A 21648-nucleotide genomic window follows, 5' to 3' on the forward strand; every position below is an offset into this window, starting at 1 on the left:
TTGCTTGGTGGGTGCCCCAGGGCACCCAACGTTAATTTAGAGAGGCCCCGGAGGATGGGATCCCCTGGGCCACACCAGGCTCACGGAGCTGGGCCACGCAGACCCCTCTCCTTATAATTCAATTTTGATCCCAGGGGATGGTGTACCTAAGGCCTATTAAAGCTCAGCGAGGGCAGGGGGGCGCACACCCTTCCCCTTAATATATATGCTCTGTTTAAGCACAGGACCTGTCGGAGCAATGACAGGGATACCATGTTAAATGTCGACTGACCAGGGGCAATGAAAACCAGGCCAGAAGCATTAGGGGTTCAGAGAAAGCAGGTGGATCAGGCAGGTTCTCTGAACAACTGTTTGGTGGCAGCCTATGCGTTTATCTGTGGCTGAGCCAATAAGTTAAGGTTCACAGTCAGTGACGAAGGCACAAAGGCCCAGATTTAAGAGGGCCTAGCGCCATTCCAATGCCACATTAGAATATTTTTTTTATGCTACTGTGGTGTTGGAAGGCGAAAGATGCCACGCCATATTTACAAAGTGGTGCAATGCTTGCATAGTGCCACTTTGTAACCTCTTGCGCCACATTATGCCTGCACCAGAATAATGTATGCAAGGGGGATGTTCCGGTGCTTGGGGGGCCGAGAAAATGGTGCAGAGAAATGTAAAAGATTTTTTTTCATAATTTTTTCCTGGATTTTTAACGTCTGCTCAGAGCAGGTGTTAAAATGAGGTTCCCCTTGCTTTCAATTGGCCTCTGGGTGCTTTGCAGGATTAGCATCATAATTTGTGATGATAGTCTTGGAAAGCACTGAACTAGTGTAAAAAATTATAACGGTAGTTTCCCTAACTACCGCCATGGTGCACAGTATGTTAAATACAGTGCATACATGGTGGCGTTAGGGGGCGCTTAGGGGCGCAAGGAAAGTGACACTGCAGTACGTGCAGCGCCACTTTTCATAAATCTGCCCCAAACTGTGGAAACTGAAATGGCCATAGAATAAGGTGCAGGCCTACTTGGACACTGCTGCTCTCAGAATATGAAGCTGAGGGCTGCTCATTTGTTTCTGGATGTGAATAGGTTTACAGGCCTGCTGAAGCTCTGCGTGCCTGCCTTACTGATGCATCCTACTGATGTGGACCCTGCTCCAATACTAGCCCAGAGTCAGTCAGTACAAGGAGCCCAGTGATGTTCAAAAAGCACCTAGAAGTTGTCTTTATCTCACCAGAGGTGAAAGGCCTCCTTCAAGAATCCAGTGCTACATTTCAAGTGAGATGAGTTGTCAAATGTTATTACTGTTGATGTTGTTGATGAGTTGTTAAATGTTATTATTCATATTGACCGGTGCTCAATTTGTAAAACAAAAGGGAAGCGCCAAAGACCAAAATTGTTCTTAGTCGGGCACCGCCACACTGCAACTGCTGATGCCACCTACTTCCACCTCTATTGCTGTTATCGACTTGCACCTCTTGCCACCAGAGGTGGAGGAGAGCGAACTGGATTGACATTTTATGGGTAAGGGCTGGTTTAGGTGGGAGAAAGCGACTGAGAGAAAGTAAAATGAAGTGCAACAGTGGGAGGAAAGACCAACTGGTATGGTGAAGTTGTGCAGAGTTCCACCCAAATAATGTTTTGTGCTCATGCACAAGATGTCATGATTCACAAATGTGGGGCCCTTTTTTTGGGAGCCTGAGCAAGTTTGTGGTTACCGTGCCGGCTTCAGTCGGAGAAAGAAAGAGGAGCCAACAGTCCAGTGTTTCAGCAGCTGCCTATGCTCACCAGGAGATGTTTTGTCTGACTCCAATGACTTGTGTGCTCTTCGTGACAGTTTTTAAATGGGAGAGGGTCCGCTTTCATGAACTCTCACATGCAGCTGGTATCTTCGTCTGCCATGCTAATATAGAGGCTTAGGATGTGCTGCTGAGTGCCATCTAACAGTCTTGCGGCTGCCTCGGGTAGGTGCTGGAGTCTCACTGCAGAGTCTTGAGCTGCTTCTTCTGTAGTGCACACCGCAGCCTCAGCACACACAAGCTTCCTGTCCGGTCTTGGGGTACTACAGAGCCCAGTCTGGGGAGGCTGACGTTAGAGCAGAGATCAGCACAGGTGAGCAGAGTTAAACAGCAGTTAGAGAGGGACGCATGGTATGGTTGGGAAGGGACGCCCTGCTGGCAAGGGCAGAGAATGACACCCAGATCAGGAAGACAAAGATAGAGAGGCAGAGAGGGACAGACGTGGACATAGAGGGACCCTGGTACAGCAGAGAGGGGCAACGGTGGGAGAAAGTGTTACCCGACATGAGGAGGTGGATATTATAGTGAGGCGGCTCAAGGCCCACCCCGGAGGACCTCGCAGGTTTGAATGGTTTTCAGCTAATGTACAGGCCAACACTGAGGGGAATGAGTCTCTGCCCCAGAGAGCGGTCTCCTCTGGTAGGTGTCCTGACCGTGAGAAACGAGTGCCGCAGCAGCAGTGTACAGCAAATGCCAGCATGACTAGCAGAGCAGAGCAAAAAAGTGCCAGTGCAGACCACCGACAACCACAGGCGCAAACCAAGCACTGACACGCAAGAGTGTGTCAAAGCTGCGGTGTGCATTAAAAAAGTATGGGTACTGTTATCTTCGGGGCAGGGCCAATAAGCATGGGGGTAGGATCAAAGGTACTGCTAAAATGAACAAATTATTGTGTAACTATTTTGTTGGTCTTTCACCTTATATCGACTGTATATAAAATAACACACATATCTAAAATGAAAAATAAATGCAAGTTACACTAATGAGTGAGAGATTAAATGTTTTGCGCTGTGACACCCCCATCGGTTAATGCTATTACTGCAGGTATCTGTGTGCATGTAACAGAGAGCCACACAACTGACTGAGGTCGGTGCAGTGGGGAACAGTGACTTGTGTGTTTTTTGTTTTCCAGGTCTGAGCCAGTGACAGAAACATTCTGAATATGTGCGTCAAAGAATACTTTTTAAGTGACTCCATCAATTTAAGCCAATACCAGCTTCCACGCATTTTTTACATTTGAGGATTAACCAAATGCCTCATTTACGTTTCTTTCAGCCAACTGACCCACTGGCAAGAAGACCTGTTTCTTGTTTGGCTGTCTGTCACTTCCACGGCTTCACAGCAGAGGAGACTCTTTCCCCTCCCACTTCAGCTGAGGCATCAAAAATGTAGGAACGAACCATCACGGGGCAGCTGCCTTTTAACAAAGTAGGGGGGGTGTTAGTGTCAAATTAAATAAGTATAGACATGAGTCCCCTCAGATCCTGCCCACTTCGACCTCACCACCTACGGAGCTCACGCGTTAGCTGAACGGAAAAGGGTATGGCTGGTCCAGAGTATGCCCTTTGTGCCCTGTGGGGCTTGGAGCAGACTGTTGTCTAACCCACCACCACCATGTTTGCAAGCACCGTCTAGTCATGCTACCATTTCACAATGCAACATTGTGCTTTTTTTTGTGTTTTCGGGTTTTCAAAAGTCTCGGTGTTGATACTCCGACACTGCTAGTAAATGGTACATATTAGCTTTTATATCCTTGGTCAATGGTGTTATTACTTTATTGTAAGTACATTGCTAGTTTCTTGCCCATTTTGATTATTATATTTTTTATTGTTTGACATTCACGTTCATCATTTTCGTTACGCATATATTCCTACATCGAGATATTATTAAAGTGCTGTGGCTATACCAATTAAAATACTTGGCTAGACAATCACATCCTTTTTGGAACTGTGATGACTAGATTCAATCCTGTAGTCTTTGAACTTGTCTTAGCTGCTCATTTGTGTCTTAAGGAAGATTCTAGATGCTTTCGGATCTCAGCTCAAGTACCAGTGTCCTGATTAGTAGTGCACACCAGTACTGTCACATTTCATAGATCTCGGTAGTTCCTGCGGCTCTATGGCCCAAGAAACAAGCCTCACATTTGGCCTAAGAAAGATCTTTACAGCTCGGTTGTGCATGGATTTTCTACCGCTCAGAAGTTCCCACTTCACCCAGAAGTTTTGCGCATCGGTGAGGTAACTAGCTAAAATTAACTTTTAGGGGTGCTCTAACTAAATCATGCAGGAAGGTACATCATTTTTATTTACAGCATTCGCTACGCATTAAAAGCACTAGATTGTGTTGCAACTTATAGGAACAGAAAATTACTCTATCTTTCTTTGTTCCTTCTCCATTTTTTCTTCTCTTTTTTGGTGACACAGAAGTCACTGAGAAATAATGGGACATAAAGGCAATAGCCTATTTACGTATACTGTTAAATTGCATATATCACTATTAATTATTTTACAATGTGTCTTGCAATTTAAATATTAGTGCGGTCCTCTTAGAAGTTTGCTATGATAATAATGCATGTACAGATAAAAATCCTATTGTATCACAAGAATTTCCAACATTAACATGTAATGTATGTAAATGTCTTTGTTGCTTGTATAGCGCCAACCTATGACCGTGATACAAATTAATAATACTATGTTGGAACTATACAAGGCATCTGAATTAAATCTATAATTGTATTTTAATTGTAAGCATGATCAAACGGTGTATTTTCTAGTGCTGTACACGGGCGACGTACACCAAGTATTCTCTAAAAGCACTTTAAAACAAGCATGGGCAAAGCCAATAGGTTTCCCCTTTGGGACCTACTGGCTCTGCCAAAGGTTTTAGCCACGTGGCACACATCCTCCATGCTTATCAGCGAGGCTAAAGAATTAAGAAAAAAAGCTTTTAATGTGACTGCTTTTTTCATTTTAGTTACTGATCAGAGCTAAATCAGCAAAAAGCAAAAAAAATAAAAAAACACATAAATGTGTGTGTGTGTTTTTTTTAAGTGGGTAAAATGGTGAAGCAACACTGGAGTGCTGGTGGAGGGTGAAAGCAGCATAGGGACAAGGGGCAGAAGCACCATGAGGAGGTGTGTGTGGGGGAAGAAGCATTCGGGTATCAAACGGGTGAAAGAGCAGCAACATGGAGGAAGCGGGAAGAAAGCACACAGGTGAGAAGGAACCACTGGGTGAGTATGGAAGAAGCTCACAGGTGTGAGAGAGAGAGAGAGGAACACAGAGCAAGTTGGTGGAGGGGTAGAGAAGCACATGTGGAAGACAGCACAAAAACGCTTGCACTCCTGTAGCGTGCTTAAACAACAAGAATAAAGTAGAACCTGAAAAAGCGAGCAGTGAAAGAACACAGTACTGGGCCCATGCTCAAGGGGCGGGATAAACACAGAAGAGGAAGGGAACCCCAGACAGTTAACAAATAGGAAGCAAGCAAGTGAGAAAGACAAGGAATCCAACAAATGGCAAGCAATGTGCAGGCTCTAAGCACTCTATAATATAACAATATGTCCCTCAACACAGAGGGACCGATTTACTAGAAATGGATGATGCGCAGTGCTGCTCTAAATTTGGCAGTGCTGTGGACCGTCATTTTAGAAAGGCAGGGATGCACTGTATTTACTATATACAGCGCACCCCTGTGTATCCCCCTGTGCCAGCGCTAAATTTGTTGCTGTGTGCCAACGCAGCCACCCTTGCGCCATGGTGCTAGGATGGCTGCGTTGAGGAGGGTATTGTTTATGTGCAGCAAGGAACACCTTCGTGCACAAAAAAAATCTTAAATGGCAGAATGCAGCACACATAGAAAAAGCAAAAAACGAGGAGAAATGAAAGTATTTCTCTTCATTGCACCACTCTAACACCACCCTTGGGGTAGAGTTAGATTTTGGCGCTGCCTCAGGTTTACGAAAACTCGTACATCTGAGGCAGTGTCAAAATGAAATGGGTGTTGCAGTGGCACGCCCACAGCAACACTCACTGCACGCCCCTTCCACGCAAAGTGCTGCATGTGAAGGGGCTGTATTTACAAGGTGGCATTAAGCCACAAAAAGTGTCTTAATGCCAGCTTGTAAATATGGTGCAGGGCACTGCGCCACCACAGGGTCACAAAAAGTCACGTTCCGTTGGCGATAGGGCCTTGTAAATCTGGCCCAGAGTGTCTTAGGGTAGATGTAAAAAAAAATGGCATAAATTAAAAGTGATACATACTAAAAAGCTCGTTAACAAGTGCACATTATGTCAGGGTGTGCGTCAATCCACTTTTCACTGTGATATATAATTAGATTAATATAAGGCACCGTTTTAGAGACACATTTAAAACGAAAATGAATGCAATAGTTTGGGTTAAAAAGGAAGAGAAATGTTTGTGTACATAAATATTAAAGACTTTACAGGCATAAAACTTTTGCCTGAGACTTGTGGATTACTGTATAAAATACTTTGAAAAAATGAGTGTGCTTAGTATCAAATTGAAGCATAAATATCAAAGTTCCAGCAGATAATGTTGTTCCAAATAGCTAGAACCTCTCTCATCCCAATGAATGTAGATGCAAACCTTGTCTGTGAAAATCTCTGCTCCATGTTCAGCTGCGGCATTGGCTATTGCCTGCGACACTCCGCCCATGCCTCCTTCCACGTAGCCCCAAGACCCCTTCTTCCCCTCCAGCTCTCCCATCACATGGTGTAGCAGCACATACCTGGAATGACAAGACAGATAAACATGTACCATAACTAACTAGAAACAAATGCTGGTCTTACAAATATTACCAGTATCTATAGCTAATGGGGATTTTTGATGTAAGCAACAAAAGCAGCATTGAATTGGCCAGTCTTCCTTTGGGGAAAGTATTTACCTAAAGGCTTTATGAGAACACTGAAATATTGGGGAGCCATTGAAGACAACGGGGTGACAGGTGGTCAATAATGCCTGGTATAACCTTCAGCTTCTACATTCCAGTGATTGTTTTTCTGTTTTCCCCGTTTCATTTAGAACACTGTACACTCAGTGGGCTAAATGTTGGGACAGCTTTTTAGCCCTTCTGCCGCAGGGTGTAGCCGATGTTAAAGTCTCTCTCGCTTGTTATAAGCCCTTGGTTGTGGCATTAGCCTATAACCCATGAGAAGGGACTTTAGTAACCGGTATATACGTCGGCAGATGCTATAATACAAATACAAATAAAAATAGCTGCTGCATTGGCCCATTATTCCTACTACGAACTTTAAAATACAGAGTAGCTAGCCCATTGTACGGTTCTACATTGAAGAAATTAAAAGTGATGTTAGAGTGAACATTCAACTTCAATGGCGTTGGCAAATGTGAACGTCAAGGAGCAATGCAGCTCAGCCTCTTCAACTGGTGGAGATACTAACATGGCTTCTTTTTCTTCCCATCACTTTTTTTACGTACTGAAAAGATATTTAAACGGAATAACTACTTTTGTACTCGGGATCATGGCAGGTAACACTCGGCTGTGGTAACACATCTTGAGAGTCCTTCATTCTGCAGCTGTGTTTGACAGTTTTGTGTCTCACTTTGGAGAAATAATGTCCTGCTTATCTTCAGAGCACATGGAGAGGAGACAATCAGGGCTACACAGTAAGTGCGGCTGTTGCCCCTTACACTTCAGCCTAACTATGCCTTTTATAAATGGTAACAGGAATGTGCGGAAGCTGCTGAGCCATCAAACAACAGTTTTCCGACCGTTGCTACAGCTGGCAATGAGTGGTCACGTGGTGAAACACTTAGGTAAGCCACCACACTCGGATCCATGTGTGGGGTTAGCAGTTTTTACTCTCTTCCTTCGCAGTTAACTTCAGACTACAGCTGAACCCCTCCAACCGCCCCCCACAAAGTGCTGCGGTCTATGAATATTACATATATTTTTTTTTTAACCTGCCCCTTGCACCCCGAGGTCCTTCTCGCTGCGCATGTACCTATGTGGACCATGTCCACATCAGGCTAGTTTCCATTGTTTTGCTACCAACAGTCTTGCATCACTCAAGCAATTGTTTACAGAAGAACACCACATTGGTTAGTCACACAGATTAAACGTGTGCTGAATTAGATTTATGTTGCCCACACCAAACACCTCCCTGTCACCACTCAGTGCCAATGTCCCCTAAGAATCGCAGAGCCAGGGTCCGAGGACCTTGTGATTGGCGAGGGAGATCACTGTGACTGAGTCACAACAGAAGAAGAAAACATTAAAACGTTTTCCTGAGTAGATAGGAGAAGGGTAACAGGAAAAAATCCCTGCATGACTGAAGAAAACACAGAAACAGTAGATAGGAAAGAAACGTAAACCAATTTTCCACAGGAAAAAAAAGAAAAACATAGCCATACATCCATATTTTAGCTAAGCAAAGGCAAGTTGGCTGTCACTAAACACGAGATGGTAGGTTTGCAACAGGTTTCGTTTCGGGCATGAAGGGTAGTGCTAAACAATAGTTACGGCAGTGTCTATTTATACATTTACTCCAGATAAAAGCATGTTTGTGTATATTTGCAAATACTATTACTATATACACTAGGCTCACATTGGAGAAGAAAAAAGTAAAGACTTTTCATACTGCAGACAGATTTGCTCGATTTATGACCCACTGACAAATTGTTTCAGGCCCGACCACAAGTGAGAGCTTTCATAACAAGCACTGGCAAAGCCAGTGTTCGGCTTATAATTGAAATTACCAGCGATTATCTCTGCAGCTGGCTGTAACTAATGCCGTGGAAGAGGAGAGACAAAGAGAGGATCATGTGATTAGCATGTTAGCCAGTTCTCAATGGGCTGCAACATTAGCTTAATAACAGTGATAACCCTCTTTGTAAGCAAGGGAGGCAAATGCTACAAAGCCACAAACTCATCCTCAAAATCAGCTGCATCACTTACAAGACAATAAAAAAACACCCCTACACACCTGTCCACGAAGCTAACTACCTCAGGTACATAGTGACACATGAGTAGCCAGGGCACTGCCAAAAATAGAAAAAAAACAGGTGGCGTGGCTTTTCCATCTAGGCACCCACAATTTGGAAACCCCTCCTTTTTGACCTTGTTAGAAATCGGGTCTCTAGTTGGCAAAGGTCTGCACCCTGTTCAAGTAGGGACCACAATCTTAGTCAGGGTAAGTAAGTTACCCCCCAAACATTAACCTGTGCTCGCTCTCTGGTAGCTTGGCACAGACTGGCAGGCTTAATTTAGGAGACAATGAGTAAAGTATTTGTGCAACACTTAAAACAGTACAACAGTGAAAACACCACACACAAATATACCAAAACCGATTAGAAAAATAGAGCGTAATTTTATGAGCAAAACAAGTTTCAAACAACAAAAATCCAATACATAGAAGTCATGATATGAATTTTTAAAGAATATTTGTAACTATGGTAATTAAAAGCATAAAGCGACAACCAGGACTATCTAGTCGCACTAGACCAGCTGAAATCTCAAAAATTAGGGTGACCGCAAAGGAGCGTGGTTTGGATACAGGGACTAACCTTGTCCTGCTGAAATCAGTACCTTGCTTCGGGGTTGCAACGATGTCCAGGAGCAATACAAGGAGCAGTGGAGTTGATGTAGGTGATGGGTTGGTTCTGAGCTGCGCATTCACAAATGCAATGATGTCAGACCCCTTTGTTGCAGGTGATGGGCCTTTCCTGCCCTGGCTCCAGACTCACTACAGGGGGGTATGCAGATCTTTGTGTGGGGACAGGCACAGTCCATTCAGGTGCAAGTAATAGCTCCTCTCTCCTATCCTGCACAGGATGACCCATCAGGATTTTAATGGCCTACCAGTATGAGGATGGCCCATCAGGCACACCTAGGCTCCCTTTGTGTGTGGATGTCTAGAGGAAATGCACACATTCAGGCTGTCACCCACCCCAGACGTGTATTCAGGGACAGGCAGAAGGCACTAGATGATTTTTTCTAAATGTGGCAATTTCAGAATTACAATTTAAAATCTGACTTCACCATAAGTTGTGATTTTAAATTGTGATTCCACAGACACCTAACTTTGGGGTCATATCCTTCCCAATTGGAAATTATAAAATGTAATAAGGCAATCCCAATGTTAAACTATGGGAGAGATGGGCCTTACAGTATTGAAAACATAATTTAAGTGTTTTTCACTGCCTGGACAGGTAAGAATTAAAAGTACATGTCCAACTTTTTAAATACACTGCACCCTGCCCTTGGGGCTGTCTAGGGCTTACCTTAGGTGTGACATATGGATTACGAAGGATGTTTTGAGCCTATCAAGTGGATTTACTTGCCAGGTCGACATGGCAGTATAAAACCTTACACACAGGCTCTGCAATGGCAGACCTGAGTCATATTTGAGTACTACTGCAGTTATTAGTACAATCAGTGCTGCACACCCACCAGCATTTAATTTACAGGCCCTGGGCACAGACATGGCACTTTTCCCGAGGGGTTTATAAGTAAATTAAATATGCCAATTGTGGATAAGCCAAAGTTATCATGTTTTAGGGGAAGACCACATACACTTTACCACTGGTCAGATGGCAAAAAGATGAAACCACGCCAAGCATGCCAGGTCTAACAGATCTAATAACTACCCCTAGACTCCTGTAATTAAATTTAAAGAATCAAATACCTCTCTCTACAAAGGGTTTACAACAGGAAACTGCATATAACCTGCCTAATTCTAAATGATTTTGAGTCATATCGGTGGGCTGTTGTCTGTTGTTTAGCAATCTACTGCTACCCAGCTAAGACTGCGCTGTATAAGTACATCCATATATAATACATCTGATACTGATGTTATGTTCAGAGTGCTCTGATGTACCACCTACCGAGCTGCCATCTAGCTTCTGACATATATGAGTGCTCTTGATGACTGCACTGCTTTTTACTTGTGTGCTTTGTGTTACTCTTCAAATGCAGCTTTCATCTAGCATTTATGTGCACTATGGTTTTGCTTTTTTTTGCTTTCACTCCACTGACGCATTTTCTCAGTTAACCATACCACTGCTGATGCACTCACTGTTCAAAATGGGGTCTCTAGTTGGCAGAGATATTCACCTTTGTCCAAATAGGGACTACAATCCTAGTCAGGGTAAGTCACACACAATCCAAAGTATCCTGTGCCCACCCTCTTGTAGCTTGGCACTGAGCAGTCAGGCTTAACTTAGAAGGCAATGTGTAAAGTATTTGTGCAATAAATCATGCAATAACACCGTGAAAACACCACAAAAATACACCACACAGCTTTAGAAAAATATAAGATATTTATCTGAGTAAATTAAGGTCAAAACAATCAAGATTTGATAAGCACAATTTGAAATATCACTTTTGCAATGATAAGAAGAGCCTTAAGTCTTTAGAAATCAGAAAATGCCTCTTCTGTGTACAAAGTACCTGTTATGCGCCAAAATTACACGTACGAAGACCGCAGAGGAGATGTGTGGAAAAAGGAAGTTGTGTGTCGGATTTTTTGACATGGCACAGAGGATACGTCGATTCGTCCCACACTGCAAGGGTGTTGCACGGATTTCTGGCACGCAGTCTTGGATTCTCATTGCGGTGGGGGGTCTTTTGATGCCCAGGGACGATGCTTTGAAATCCTGGGCGTGCAGGACAAGTCACAGGTGCTGAGTCGGTCCAGAATGGCGATGCGCCGGAGTTTCTGTCGCACCGTAGGCACTGCGTTGATTCCTCACACAGGAAGTTGGGCTGCGTTGTTCCGGCTCGGCGATGCGTCAATCCGGTGTGGCTGTGCATTGAAGTTCCAGTCGCAATGCAGGCACTGCATCAATCTGCACTCGGGGAGCCGGGCTGCATCATTCTGGTTTGGCAATGAAGTGATTCTTTCACCACGGGGCAAGCTGTGCGTTGTTTCTGGCAGGCTGTGCTTTGATGTTCGCCACACAAGGAGTGTCCTTGAAGAGGAGAAGTCTTTTTGGCCCTGATACTTCAGGAACAGGAGCCAGCTCAATCCAAGCCCTTGGGGAGCACTTCTAAGCAGAGCCAGAGACCAACAAGGCTGCCGGGCAACAGCAAGGCAGCAGTCCTTCACAGCAAAGCAGTCCAGGTGAGTCCTTTGGGCAGCCAGGCAGCTCCTCTTGGCAGGTTGCAGGATCTGGTTCAGAGTGTCTGTCACAGGAAGTGCCTGAGTTGCTGGGGTCAGAGACCTAGGTTATACGCCCAAAAGTGCCTTTGAAGTGGGGGAGACTTCAAAGAGTGGTTCTGAAATACACAAGGCCCCCTTTCAGTACAGGTCTGCCTGCAAGGGGCCCAGTAAGAGGTTTGGCAGACCAATGTGTGAGGCAGGCCACTAGCCTTTGAAATGTACGTGTCGAGCCCCTCCACCCTTACAGCCCAGGAAGACCCATTCAGTATGCAGATGAGTGCAGGTCTGAGTATTCTGTGTTTGTGATTGTCTAGGTGAAATGAACAGGGAGCTGTCAACCAGCCCAACCCAGATGAGGATTAGAGACAGGCTGTAAGGCACAGATGGATTTTAAGTGCAGAGAAATGCTCACTTTCTAAAAGTGACATTTCTAAAATAGTAATAGTAAATCAAACCTCACCAATAAGTAGGATTTTCCATTACCATTCTGGCCATACTAAATATGACCTCTCTACCCCTTTCTGATCAGAATCTAACATTCAAATAGTATGTGAGGGTAGCCCTAATGTTAGTTTATGAAAGTGTTAGTCAGTGTAGTGGAAAACAAATTTTGGAGTTTTCTACTACCAGGACCAGGATATGTTCTGCCTTTTACCTACACTGTACCCTGCCTTACGGGTTACCTAGGCTCACCTTATGGGGGGCGTAAGTTTAAGGCTTGGCAGGTACTTTTAAATGCCAAGTTGAAGTGGCAGTGAAACTGCGCACACAGGCCTTGCAATGGCAGGCCTGAGACATGGTTAAGGGCTACTTATGTGGGTGGCATAACCAGTGCTGCAGGCCCACTAGTAGCATTCAATTTAAAGGCCCTGGGCACATGTAGTGCACTTTACTAGGACTTGCAAGTAGATAAAATATGCCAATTGGGTATGAACCAATGCTACCACGTTTTAAGGGAGCGAGTTTATGCACTTTAGCACTAATTAGCAGTGGAAAGTGCACAGAGTCCTAAAACCAGCAAAAACAGTGTCAGAAAACTTGAGGTATGCAGGCAAAAAGTTGGGGTATGACTATCCTAAGGCTGTCGGGTCTAACACTCATTATCATGTTATGTTATTATAAAAGAAATTACAATGCTTTGCTCACCTGAGGGTGTCATGGTGCTACTTAAGCCAGTGTAGAAGGAGTAGATTTAGCTAAAAAAACAGAAGTTTTAAGCTTCTTCCTAAAATACAAAAGAGGGTGAGTCTGCCTTAACTCCAGAAGCAACTGGTTCCTAAAATTACAGGCTAGGACCAAAAAGGGTCTATCACCTTCAATGCTTTCTTAAACCTAGAGATCCAAAGCAGATTGTCTGAAAAAGATCTTAAGGGTCTACTAAAAGTATATTGGATCAGATGGACTTTAGGAAACTCGAGTGCATGATCGAATAAACACTTATGAACAGTACGGAGGGATTTAAAAATGCATTCTGTTATGAATCAGAAGCCGGTGTAGTTTGTGTACTAGAGGAGTGACTTTCGAGAATAGGGGAGCTTGCAGAATATAATGTGAAGCTCGGTTTTGAACTAGTTGTGGGTGTTCCATGTGATATTTGGGAATACCTTACTAAAGTGCATTGCAGTAAATAAGCCTAACAATAACAGTAGTGGATTCCACCAATCTTCAAGCACTTTTTGGTAGTACACCCAGCAAGAAGAAACATGAGGAAGCCGTAACTGAGATTTGTCAGTCCAGCTTAAGTGCGTCAACAATTTTTAATCCCAAACCTGTTATCTGCTCCTGGAGTTCAGGTTGGGAACCCAGTGGGTAGAATTCCATGCATTTAAATTATTGCTTAACATAAGTACCCTTGTTTTGTTCATAATAATCTTGCGGTCATTGTGACTCATCCAAGACTTGTTTTGTAGACATGCTGGAAGGACAGCAAAAGGTCCATTATGTCCAAATGTTTTAAAGATAAGGAGAATATCATCTGCATAAGAGTATAAGGACCCATCGCTCTACAGTGGAATATCTACTAAAGGACAGATGTAGATATTGAATAATAAAAGAGATAGAAGGGGTCCTTGTTATTGGAGAGGGCAAAGACCCAAACTGCTCACCATTACTCTTGGCGTAAGATTTTTGAAGAAAGATGTAAACCACTCCAGCACTAAGCCGCCAATTCCAATATGTTTAAGTCTCACCCAAAGCACGTTACGAAGCATTGTTTCAAAAGATGATGCTAATTCAAGAAGAAAAAGAACAGAGTTGGTATTATCATCAGAAGTTCTCAAAAAATCATCTTGCACTGCTATTAAAGCAGATTCACCACTTCCGTGATGAGGACCCAGATGAGAACTTAATTTACCTCTCTACATTTCAGATGTGCTATCAGCACACCCAGGGAGACCTTTCACCCCAGCTTGGTGTTCTGAGACATTAACACATCAACACCAAACTCATTCTTTAAAACTTTTGGATGACTACACTCCCAATACTTCTGGATGTCCTTGTTCATAAGGATTCTGCTGCTGTTGTACTTCTCGGCTTTTGATTCATTTTTTGTCTGTGCCTTTAATGTACACTTTCTGCTTTTTAAACATGTATTTTCCATTTGGCAATGCAGATGCAGTGACAGAGGGCTGCTGTCTATTGTACACTTCCATCCCTACATTTACAGCCATTCACAGGGTACCTACAAACTTATAACCTCACAAAGGTAAAATCTATTAGGTAGGTCGTATTATGATTCCTTCTGGAAGGACAATTGACAATGTGACCTGTTAGTACGTATGCTGCATCACAAATTACTTTTTCATTCACAAAACAGCCGGTGTGCAAACTGCATTTCCCTGGTTTGCAAACTGGAGTAGTCCATCCAGCTCTAAATTTACTGGGAAAAATTGCAGAAATGACCCACATACATGCATCTATCTAAGAGATTTTTAACACAGCATGTACCACTGGCAGCAAAGACAACTTTTATTGGGCAAACTTAGCTTTAAGTTAAAAAGTTTCATGTGGACTGCAGGTTAAATCTCTGCTGTCTGATGTTTCCTACCTTTACAATAAAACTAGCTGCAGTCACATCTACTATAACCCTAATATGCATCAAGAGAATGCAAACGGCAAAGTGGAGCCGGTGCGCAATGTCACTTTATTAGATGTTTATTACATTTTTTAAACTCTACATTTAAAAAACTAGGAACTGAAATATAGTTGTAAATATAAGTGCTAAAATGCAAATACATATTTTACCTTACTTTAACAAGGCATCAGTCATTGAAGACAAGGCTGTAGCAGCAGGGCAGCCCCTCGGAGCAAGAAGTGTAAAGGTGCAGATCTGCAACTTGGTTCTCACTGTGAGATCAGTACATCCTGACCCCAAGATGGCTGCGGAAGGTTTTGTGACACGCCAGTGGTTTGTTGCTGTTTTCATGAGACTTTGTGGAAAGACCATCTTAGAGGCAGGCCATTTTGATCTACAGAACCTATGCTTTGGATAGAGTGCTGCAAAATTATTTTAAAAATTGCCTGCTTCAGGCAAAAAATAAAAGGACTTCTTTCTTTTTAAAATGTATGTGTGATATAAAAGATGGAGAGTGACAAAAAGTGTGATTACTGTAATTATACGACCTTGAGCCAAATGTTTCAATGCCCATGTAACATCCTTCACAGATTATTTTCTCTGTTGTCACCAATACGGAGCAACACAAAGAGGCTTGGGAACCTGAAATGCCGATCCGGCTGGGCAACAGTCAGTGACAAAGTAGGGTGGTGCCTCTGAATGTCTGGGAGGCATGGGGAAGATACAATCACTTTACAGGTGCACAGTCAGATATCAGACTGATGCCCCTGGGAGGCCCATGGTACCGGGGAGAAATTACCCCAAGCCAGTCTGATGTCTCTGTTCATTTACATATGAAGTGCTTGGAAAGTTTCTTCCACAGGGTTTTCTACTCTTTGCATTTTATAAATGTGATTTAAATGTACAACCATATGAGAACACGTGGATCCGCGTGTTTTATTCGATGCCCCTTAGTTCGAACACGCATGGAATACCAGCGGGAATGGTTTTGTTGGGGTAGGAGGGGTTGCACATTCCTATTATCTATTTATTCCGCACTTATCGTTATGGAGTTTCGACCATAACGATTTCCACATTATAAGCAGCTATGTTGTTGAGAAATTATACTATTTGGATGTGCAGACAACAAAATTTTAACTGAAGCGTCTCAAAAGTGGAAACACTGCTGCTGATCATTCATGTCACAATAGCTCTGCACTTTGGGGATATGAATTAATGAGAAGCTTGGCTCTGATGCCCGCTGGCATATTGGAAAGGGTGTGAGTAAATGTTCAGTAAGAACACATGGAAGACAGTTTTTGAAATATTTGCCTGTAATGCCTTCCCACATATTGTTCTCATTCTGAATAGAAAATGCAATTAAGACAGGCATGTAGTAAAAATCAGATTATTTAAAACGCAGAGGCCATTTTCTAAAACATTTTGCGCAAATAAATCCGACACCGCATATGTGCAAAACTTATGCATCTGTGTTCCCAAGTAATAGATCCTGAGTCACAGAATAAGGGTGTGTGGATTCTGCAGGAGCAAATAGTACGTAACAACACAAAATATATGCCATTTCGACAGATTATGCGAAATTGCTAGTGTGTTTTTGGAATTGGTAATACAGGTGTTTTGACAGAGTGTTCTGGGAGTTGGCACTGCTAACGTGCTGCACACCCACAATGCCACACTAGTAAGTATGCAAAAACACTGCCAATGCATTTTCACACTCATGTCACTTGCAAACGTATTCATACTTCAAGCAAGGATAAGCAATGCTGTATGTGAGAAATTGACCCATAAACCCACAAGCAGAAAACCAATACGATGCCAGAGGACAGCCTTAAATCCCATAGAGCACAGGGAGACGAACGAGGTCCTTTCATGTCTAAACCCAAACAAGGAGTGCAGCAAAGTTTGTGTCTTACTCGCCTATTCTTTAATCTGTATTTTTGGCCTTTGGCTCGATTTCTACACGAGTTCAATTGTATCTTCTACTTGATGCAGATGATTTTATTAAACACCCAGAAGCAAGAAGGAGTTGACAACCTCCTTCTTTCCCAGACAATTTATTTCACTGGAGGGTGAGCAAGATTTTTTTTAAATTCAGGGCCGCAAGTCATGTTCTTTGGATCCTAGGACGACCCCACAGAGATGCTCAGAAATTTAAGCAAACTTGTGGACTCAGTTCTTCGTTTACCATACTGGGCTCAGTGACATTCAGAATATGCTTCTACCGCCTTGAGGGTTGGAAAAGGATGCTTCATTTGTTATTCTTCCCTCAAAAAACAGTGGTAAATAATTATGTTATTAAGTTCCAGCTTGACCATGACAATACTGCCCAACGTGGCTTCTTGAAAATCTTCAACAGGCTGCAGCATTTCCAAAATGCTGCAGCTGGGACCTTCTTCGAACCAAAAGTGTTCGACCACGTTTTTCAAACTTTATCAACTTTATCGACTGCCAGTCCACAAAAGAATAGAGTCCACTACTGTCCAACTAGGTTTTGCACTGTACATACAACATGAACACTCATGCTTCATATGTTATTTCTTTAAGCTCAAGGGTCCCTACGGTTCTGTTCGCTTGCCCCTAAATATGAATATTCCAGACAGGGGGGAGCGTCTTCAGAGGTGGAGAACTCTTGCAGTAGAACTCTTTGCCACTCTTTCTGAAAAGCAAAAGGACCCAACTGAATTTCTGAAAACAAATAACTACAGGGGAGTATTATGATGTGATGTGCTAGCTCAGCACAGATAAGGGCTTGTTTGTGTGTGCCTGCAGTGCGAAAAGTGAATGCACTTGACCTGGTATTTCTCTGAGCTTGCTTATTATTTTAGAAAGCACAGCTCAGAAAGAGTAAGGAACAAATATTGATCATTCTTTTTAAGTTGTACTGCCTGAAAATCAAGCCCGAACTCTAGAAATATTGCATAAATTAATTCACTTTACAAATTGCAGGCACATAGAAACAGGCGCTCAGCCTATCAAATGAGAGCTCCCGGTGTTTACTATCCGGAAGTCTATAGTAAAAGCCATCATTGCATGGATTCTCTGGTGCCTTGTGATACCGCCAAGTCTGAGGGATGTGTGTCCATGCTTCAAAAGGCGCCTACAAATACATTTACTCTAACCTTAAGAACTGCAAGTTATCCACTATCAGATAATCTGCTGCAAGGGTGACGGGGATGACACTCACAAACCAGGGGAAGTATGGAAATTGTAGTCTCTATATGGGCACATCTGTCAGATTATTATAAAATATAACTACATCTCTTTAATAGTAAATGTGGGTCTGTGCCACCTTGGATTTAGCCTTCTTGTTTGTGAACTGTAAACCTTCCAAGAACCTGGATGTAGTGCCCGGTCCGTAGTTCTTACCCGCTCCCTGGAGTATCAGGACTGGACATGGCACCAATGACAGCATCAGTAGCCAGTGTGGCCTTCAGCGGTTCTGACTCAAACCAGTGATTTAAAATCTGAAAGAAAGTAAATCATGAATACGGCATGTGTGAGGCACAACCCAATATAAGTCATATACAAAACCTCTGAACCGGGACAGAAACTTCAAACCTTCCCCTTTCAAGAGATGATGATGCTACACATTCCGAAGCAACAACCATATTGCACATCACAGAATGAGCGATTGTATAACTCACCAGCAGCAGTAAAAGGGATAAAAGGGAACATATTGTACTATTTAAAGGATGCAACGAAGAAGGGAAAGTTAACTCATTTTATATTTCTGAAGAGAAAAGGGGATCACAGGTTGACAAATCCATTCCATATTCTCTGCATAAAAAAGCCAGGATAATTCAATTAGAATGGTTTATATGAAGAATTGTACAAATAATTGAGCTAAACTTGTTTAAATCTAATTTGTATGTTAGTATTTCTTAATTTTCCACATATCAAATGCATAGTTTATAAATCCCTTCTGCTCTATACATCCTGTCTGTCATTTATATGAGTGATACATTTCACTTTACGTGGATTTAAAAAAAAAAAATCGTCATAGCCTGACAGATATCCCTTCCACCTTGTTACAAGCAGCATCATGTATAAGACACCTCTAATGATATCTGTCAAGTTTGTGGCGAAGTAGCCCATCCATCTATCTTTAAATCACTAACCTAGATGGTGGCAAGAGCAGGTTTAAAATGCAAGTGAGAACAAATTGCCACCAGCGCATAATACTACTGCAAAAGAAGACACAAAAAAGTCTTCAGCGGTTTTTATATTATTTCTTTGGCTAAAGGACCTACTGTTAAGTATTTCATCTTTGTTTAAATATTAAGTTGTTAATAGTTTCTCAAGATTTGTTTAATACTAGAATCCAATATTTTCCCTCAACAAGAGAATAAGGCAAGCAAATGTGTCAGCATGAATTATAAACAGCTACTTCTTTTGAATATGTTTTTTAATCGGAGGAAATAGTTCATAGTTAAAAAATCCCCCATTAGAAAAAATCCGTGTTTTTCTACCTCTCTTCCTTCCATGCAAGCCATATTTTTGCAGTATTCACTACTAAGTATATGTTTTTGATTAGTGCTATTTATGTGCGTCTTCTTTGAAGTGCCGAGTCGGTGGACTATTAAAGAATTTAACTGGAGAATGGGGAACCGAATAAACTCTAGAGATTCGTTTGGAAAATCTGGGGATACATAGGTTGCCTTAGGGGGTAGTTGAACTCATGCTCTTCCTTCTCACACATGCATGCTCTGGTCGGTTTATCTCGAGATCTGGTCATCCTGTTTGAGGTCCTATGAGCACAATGACCTTCACCAGTCGGCATCTGGGTACCATATCTACATCCAGAGGCGTCCCTACTGAACTTAAACGTTTACTCCCAAATATAAACTGGCTAGTTTCAGGCACAGTCTTGTAAAAACTGGCCACAAAATAAAAACTAAGCAAACCATTTTCTATCAAACAATAAATCTGGCCCTTTAAAAAGAGAATAGTTAATTACATTTCTTGCTGAAACATACCGTGCTTCAAGTAAATAGACACAAAATGTCACAGTTAACTTCAGGCAATTTAAACATGGCTAAAAATTAAATGTCCTTCCTGTTGTCGGAATCACTCTTTTGTTTCTTAATGTGATTACTTGTAAATTTGGGTCATGTTCTGTTCTTTGTCCTAATCTGATATTCCTCTGAAATGGGAAAACACCAAATGTTTTTTTTTTTGAATATTTCTTCTCGGAGGTAAGCTCTTTATTCTGCACCCTGACTAAGAAGTTTGAAGACAATGGAAGTCTTATTTAGAGCTTCGCGGAACATTTGCAATGATACCATAGATCGGTGATTCAGTATTGCACCTGACATTCGTGGGATTAGACGCAAATGTAAAAAACCTTCGAAATAACATGAAAAACACGTGTTTCTTTGACCTTTCCTCACTTGATGGCTATCAGTATGGCTTCCCCATGTTGTAAAGAATGTTACTACTTAGCGCGTATAAAATGTAGTATTAGCACACGAGGTTAATTAGCAAAGAAGTGCAACGTGATAAAATGCTCACTGCACATTAAACATCGGTTTTGCGTGCTTCTGACAATCCTCAAATGATAGCCAAAGAGTGCAATGTATGGCGAATCATCCTTTACAGAGGAATGCCCACATGCTGCATTATTCCATCATGTCTTAGCCACAGGTTACATATTTAGGGGAATACGCTCACATGGTGTCTTGGCTTTGGAACATACATTTCACGTCTGCGAACAATAAGATCCTGCAGGAAGGAGAAATTATGACATAGGTACATGCGGACAATTCTATTCCTGGAGGGAGAGCAAGCTCTGTGATAGCACTGTGAACGCATGGTGTCACTTACTTTGGATATTGGGCCTGTTAAAACTTCATAGGACTGAGAAAACTGTGTCCCCAGGATCAGCCCTATTAAGCAGGAAAAGAAAAACATGGACAATTAAACGCATGGTTCAGGGGAAGCAAAATTAAAAACAAGATTGTTATATGACGTTCCATGTAGTGTTTTATACAGTGCATAATGTTGGCAGGTCACTCTTTGTTGGTGGGTCTCACCTTTTCTAGTCTCAAGCTTTCCGTATACAGATCACTGGGCGGTTAATTGATAATGATTCACCAATTTTTCAGGTGTGGCAGAAGTTACATGACAGCCCCTTTATCCCCTGATGTCATTCCAGGGTGGATGTCTTGTCCCACCCTTACATCACCATCAGTCTCTTATTTTCAGTGCTGAATGTGTAGGGGGCGGACAAGAAATACAAACCACAGGTTTGCAGACTGGCTTATCCTCTGGTCCTTCTTCTACTCACAAGATGCTTGAGATTATGTGTGGCAAGGGCAAGCGTGTGGTAGCAGTTGCTACACCTTGTCTTGAATACCTGACCTCCATGAATGGGTTTAGTCCACGATTCATGACCAAGATTACAGATCCATAACGCACTGGCTCATCAAATGTCTACACCTTGAAGCATCTCAACCTGCTGAACTGGAGAGCTGTAGCAACCCTAATAATGAACTCTGCAGCCAGCTGGCTGTCATGTAGTGAAAGAGCCCCCTTATGGTACTGGGACCTCGAAGATGTTGTGTCATCATGGCTGAACAGTGTATATTGTTTCCTGTTGGAGACGAAAAACTGGAGGTGTAGGATTCAAGGCACTTTCTGGGTAGGGCT

The 21648-nt window shown here is 42.6% G+C and overlaps 1 protein-coding gene across 4 annotated transcripts in view; it reads right to left on the bottom strand.

Annotated features, from left to right (window-relative positions):
• Positions 1–21648, bottom strand: part of PYROXD2 (pyridine nucleotide-disulphide oxidoreductase domain 2) — a 375192-nt gene that overhangs the window by 149901 nt on the left and 203643 nt on the right. For all 4 annotated transcript variants that reach the window (XR_011204918.1, XM_069239656.1, XM_069239654.1 and 1 more), the window contains 3 exons: positions 20824–20885; positions 18367–18464; positions 6391–6532 (listed from right to left, as the gene is read on the bottom strand). Coding sequence is in view for 3 of the 4 variants with exons in the window: in XM_069239656.1 (XP_069095757.1) it covers positions 6391–6532; positions 18367–18464; positions 20824–20885 (302 nt within the window). In the remaining variant the exon portion in view is untranslated. The remainder of the gene's footprint in view (positions 1–6390; positions 6533–18366; positions 18465–20823; positions 20886–21648) is intronic.

The sequence above is a fragment of the Pleurodeles waltl genome, chromosome 6, assembly GCF_031143425.1.
Source record: "Pleurodeles waltl isolate 20211129_DDA chromosome 6, aPleWal1.hap1.20221129, whole genome shotgun sequence".
Lineage (NCBI taxonomy): Eukaryota > Metazoa > Chordata > Amphibia > Caudata > Salamandridae > Pleurodeles > Pleurodeles waltl.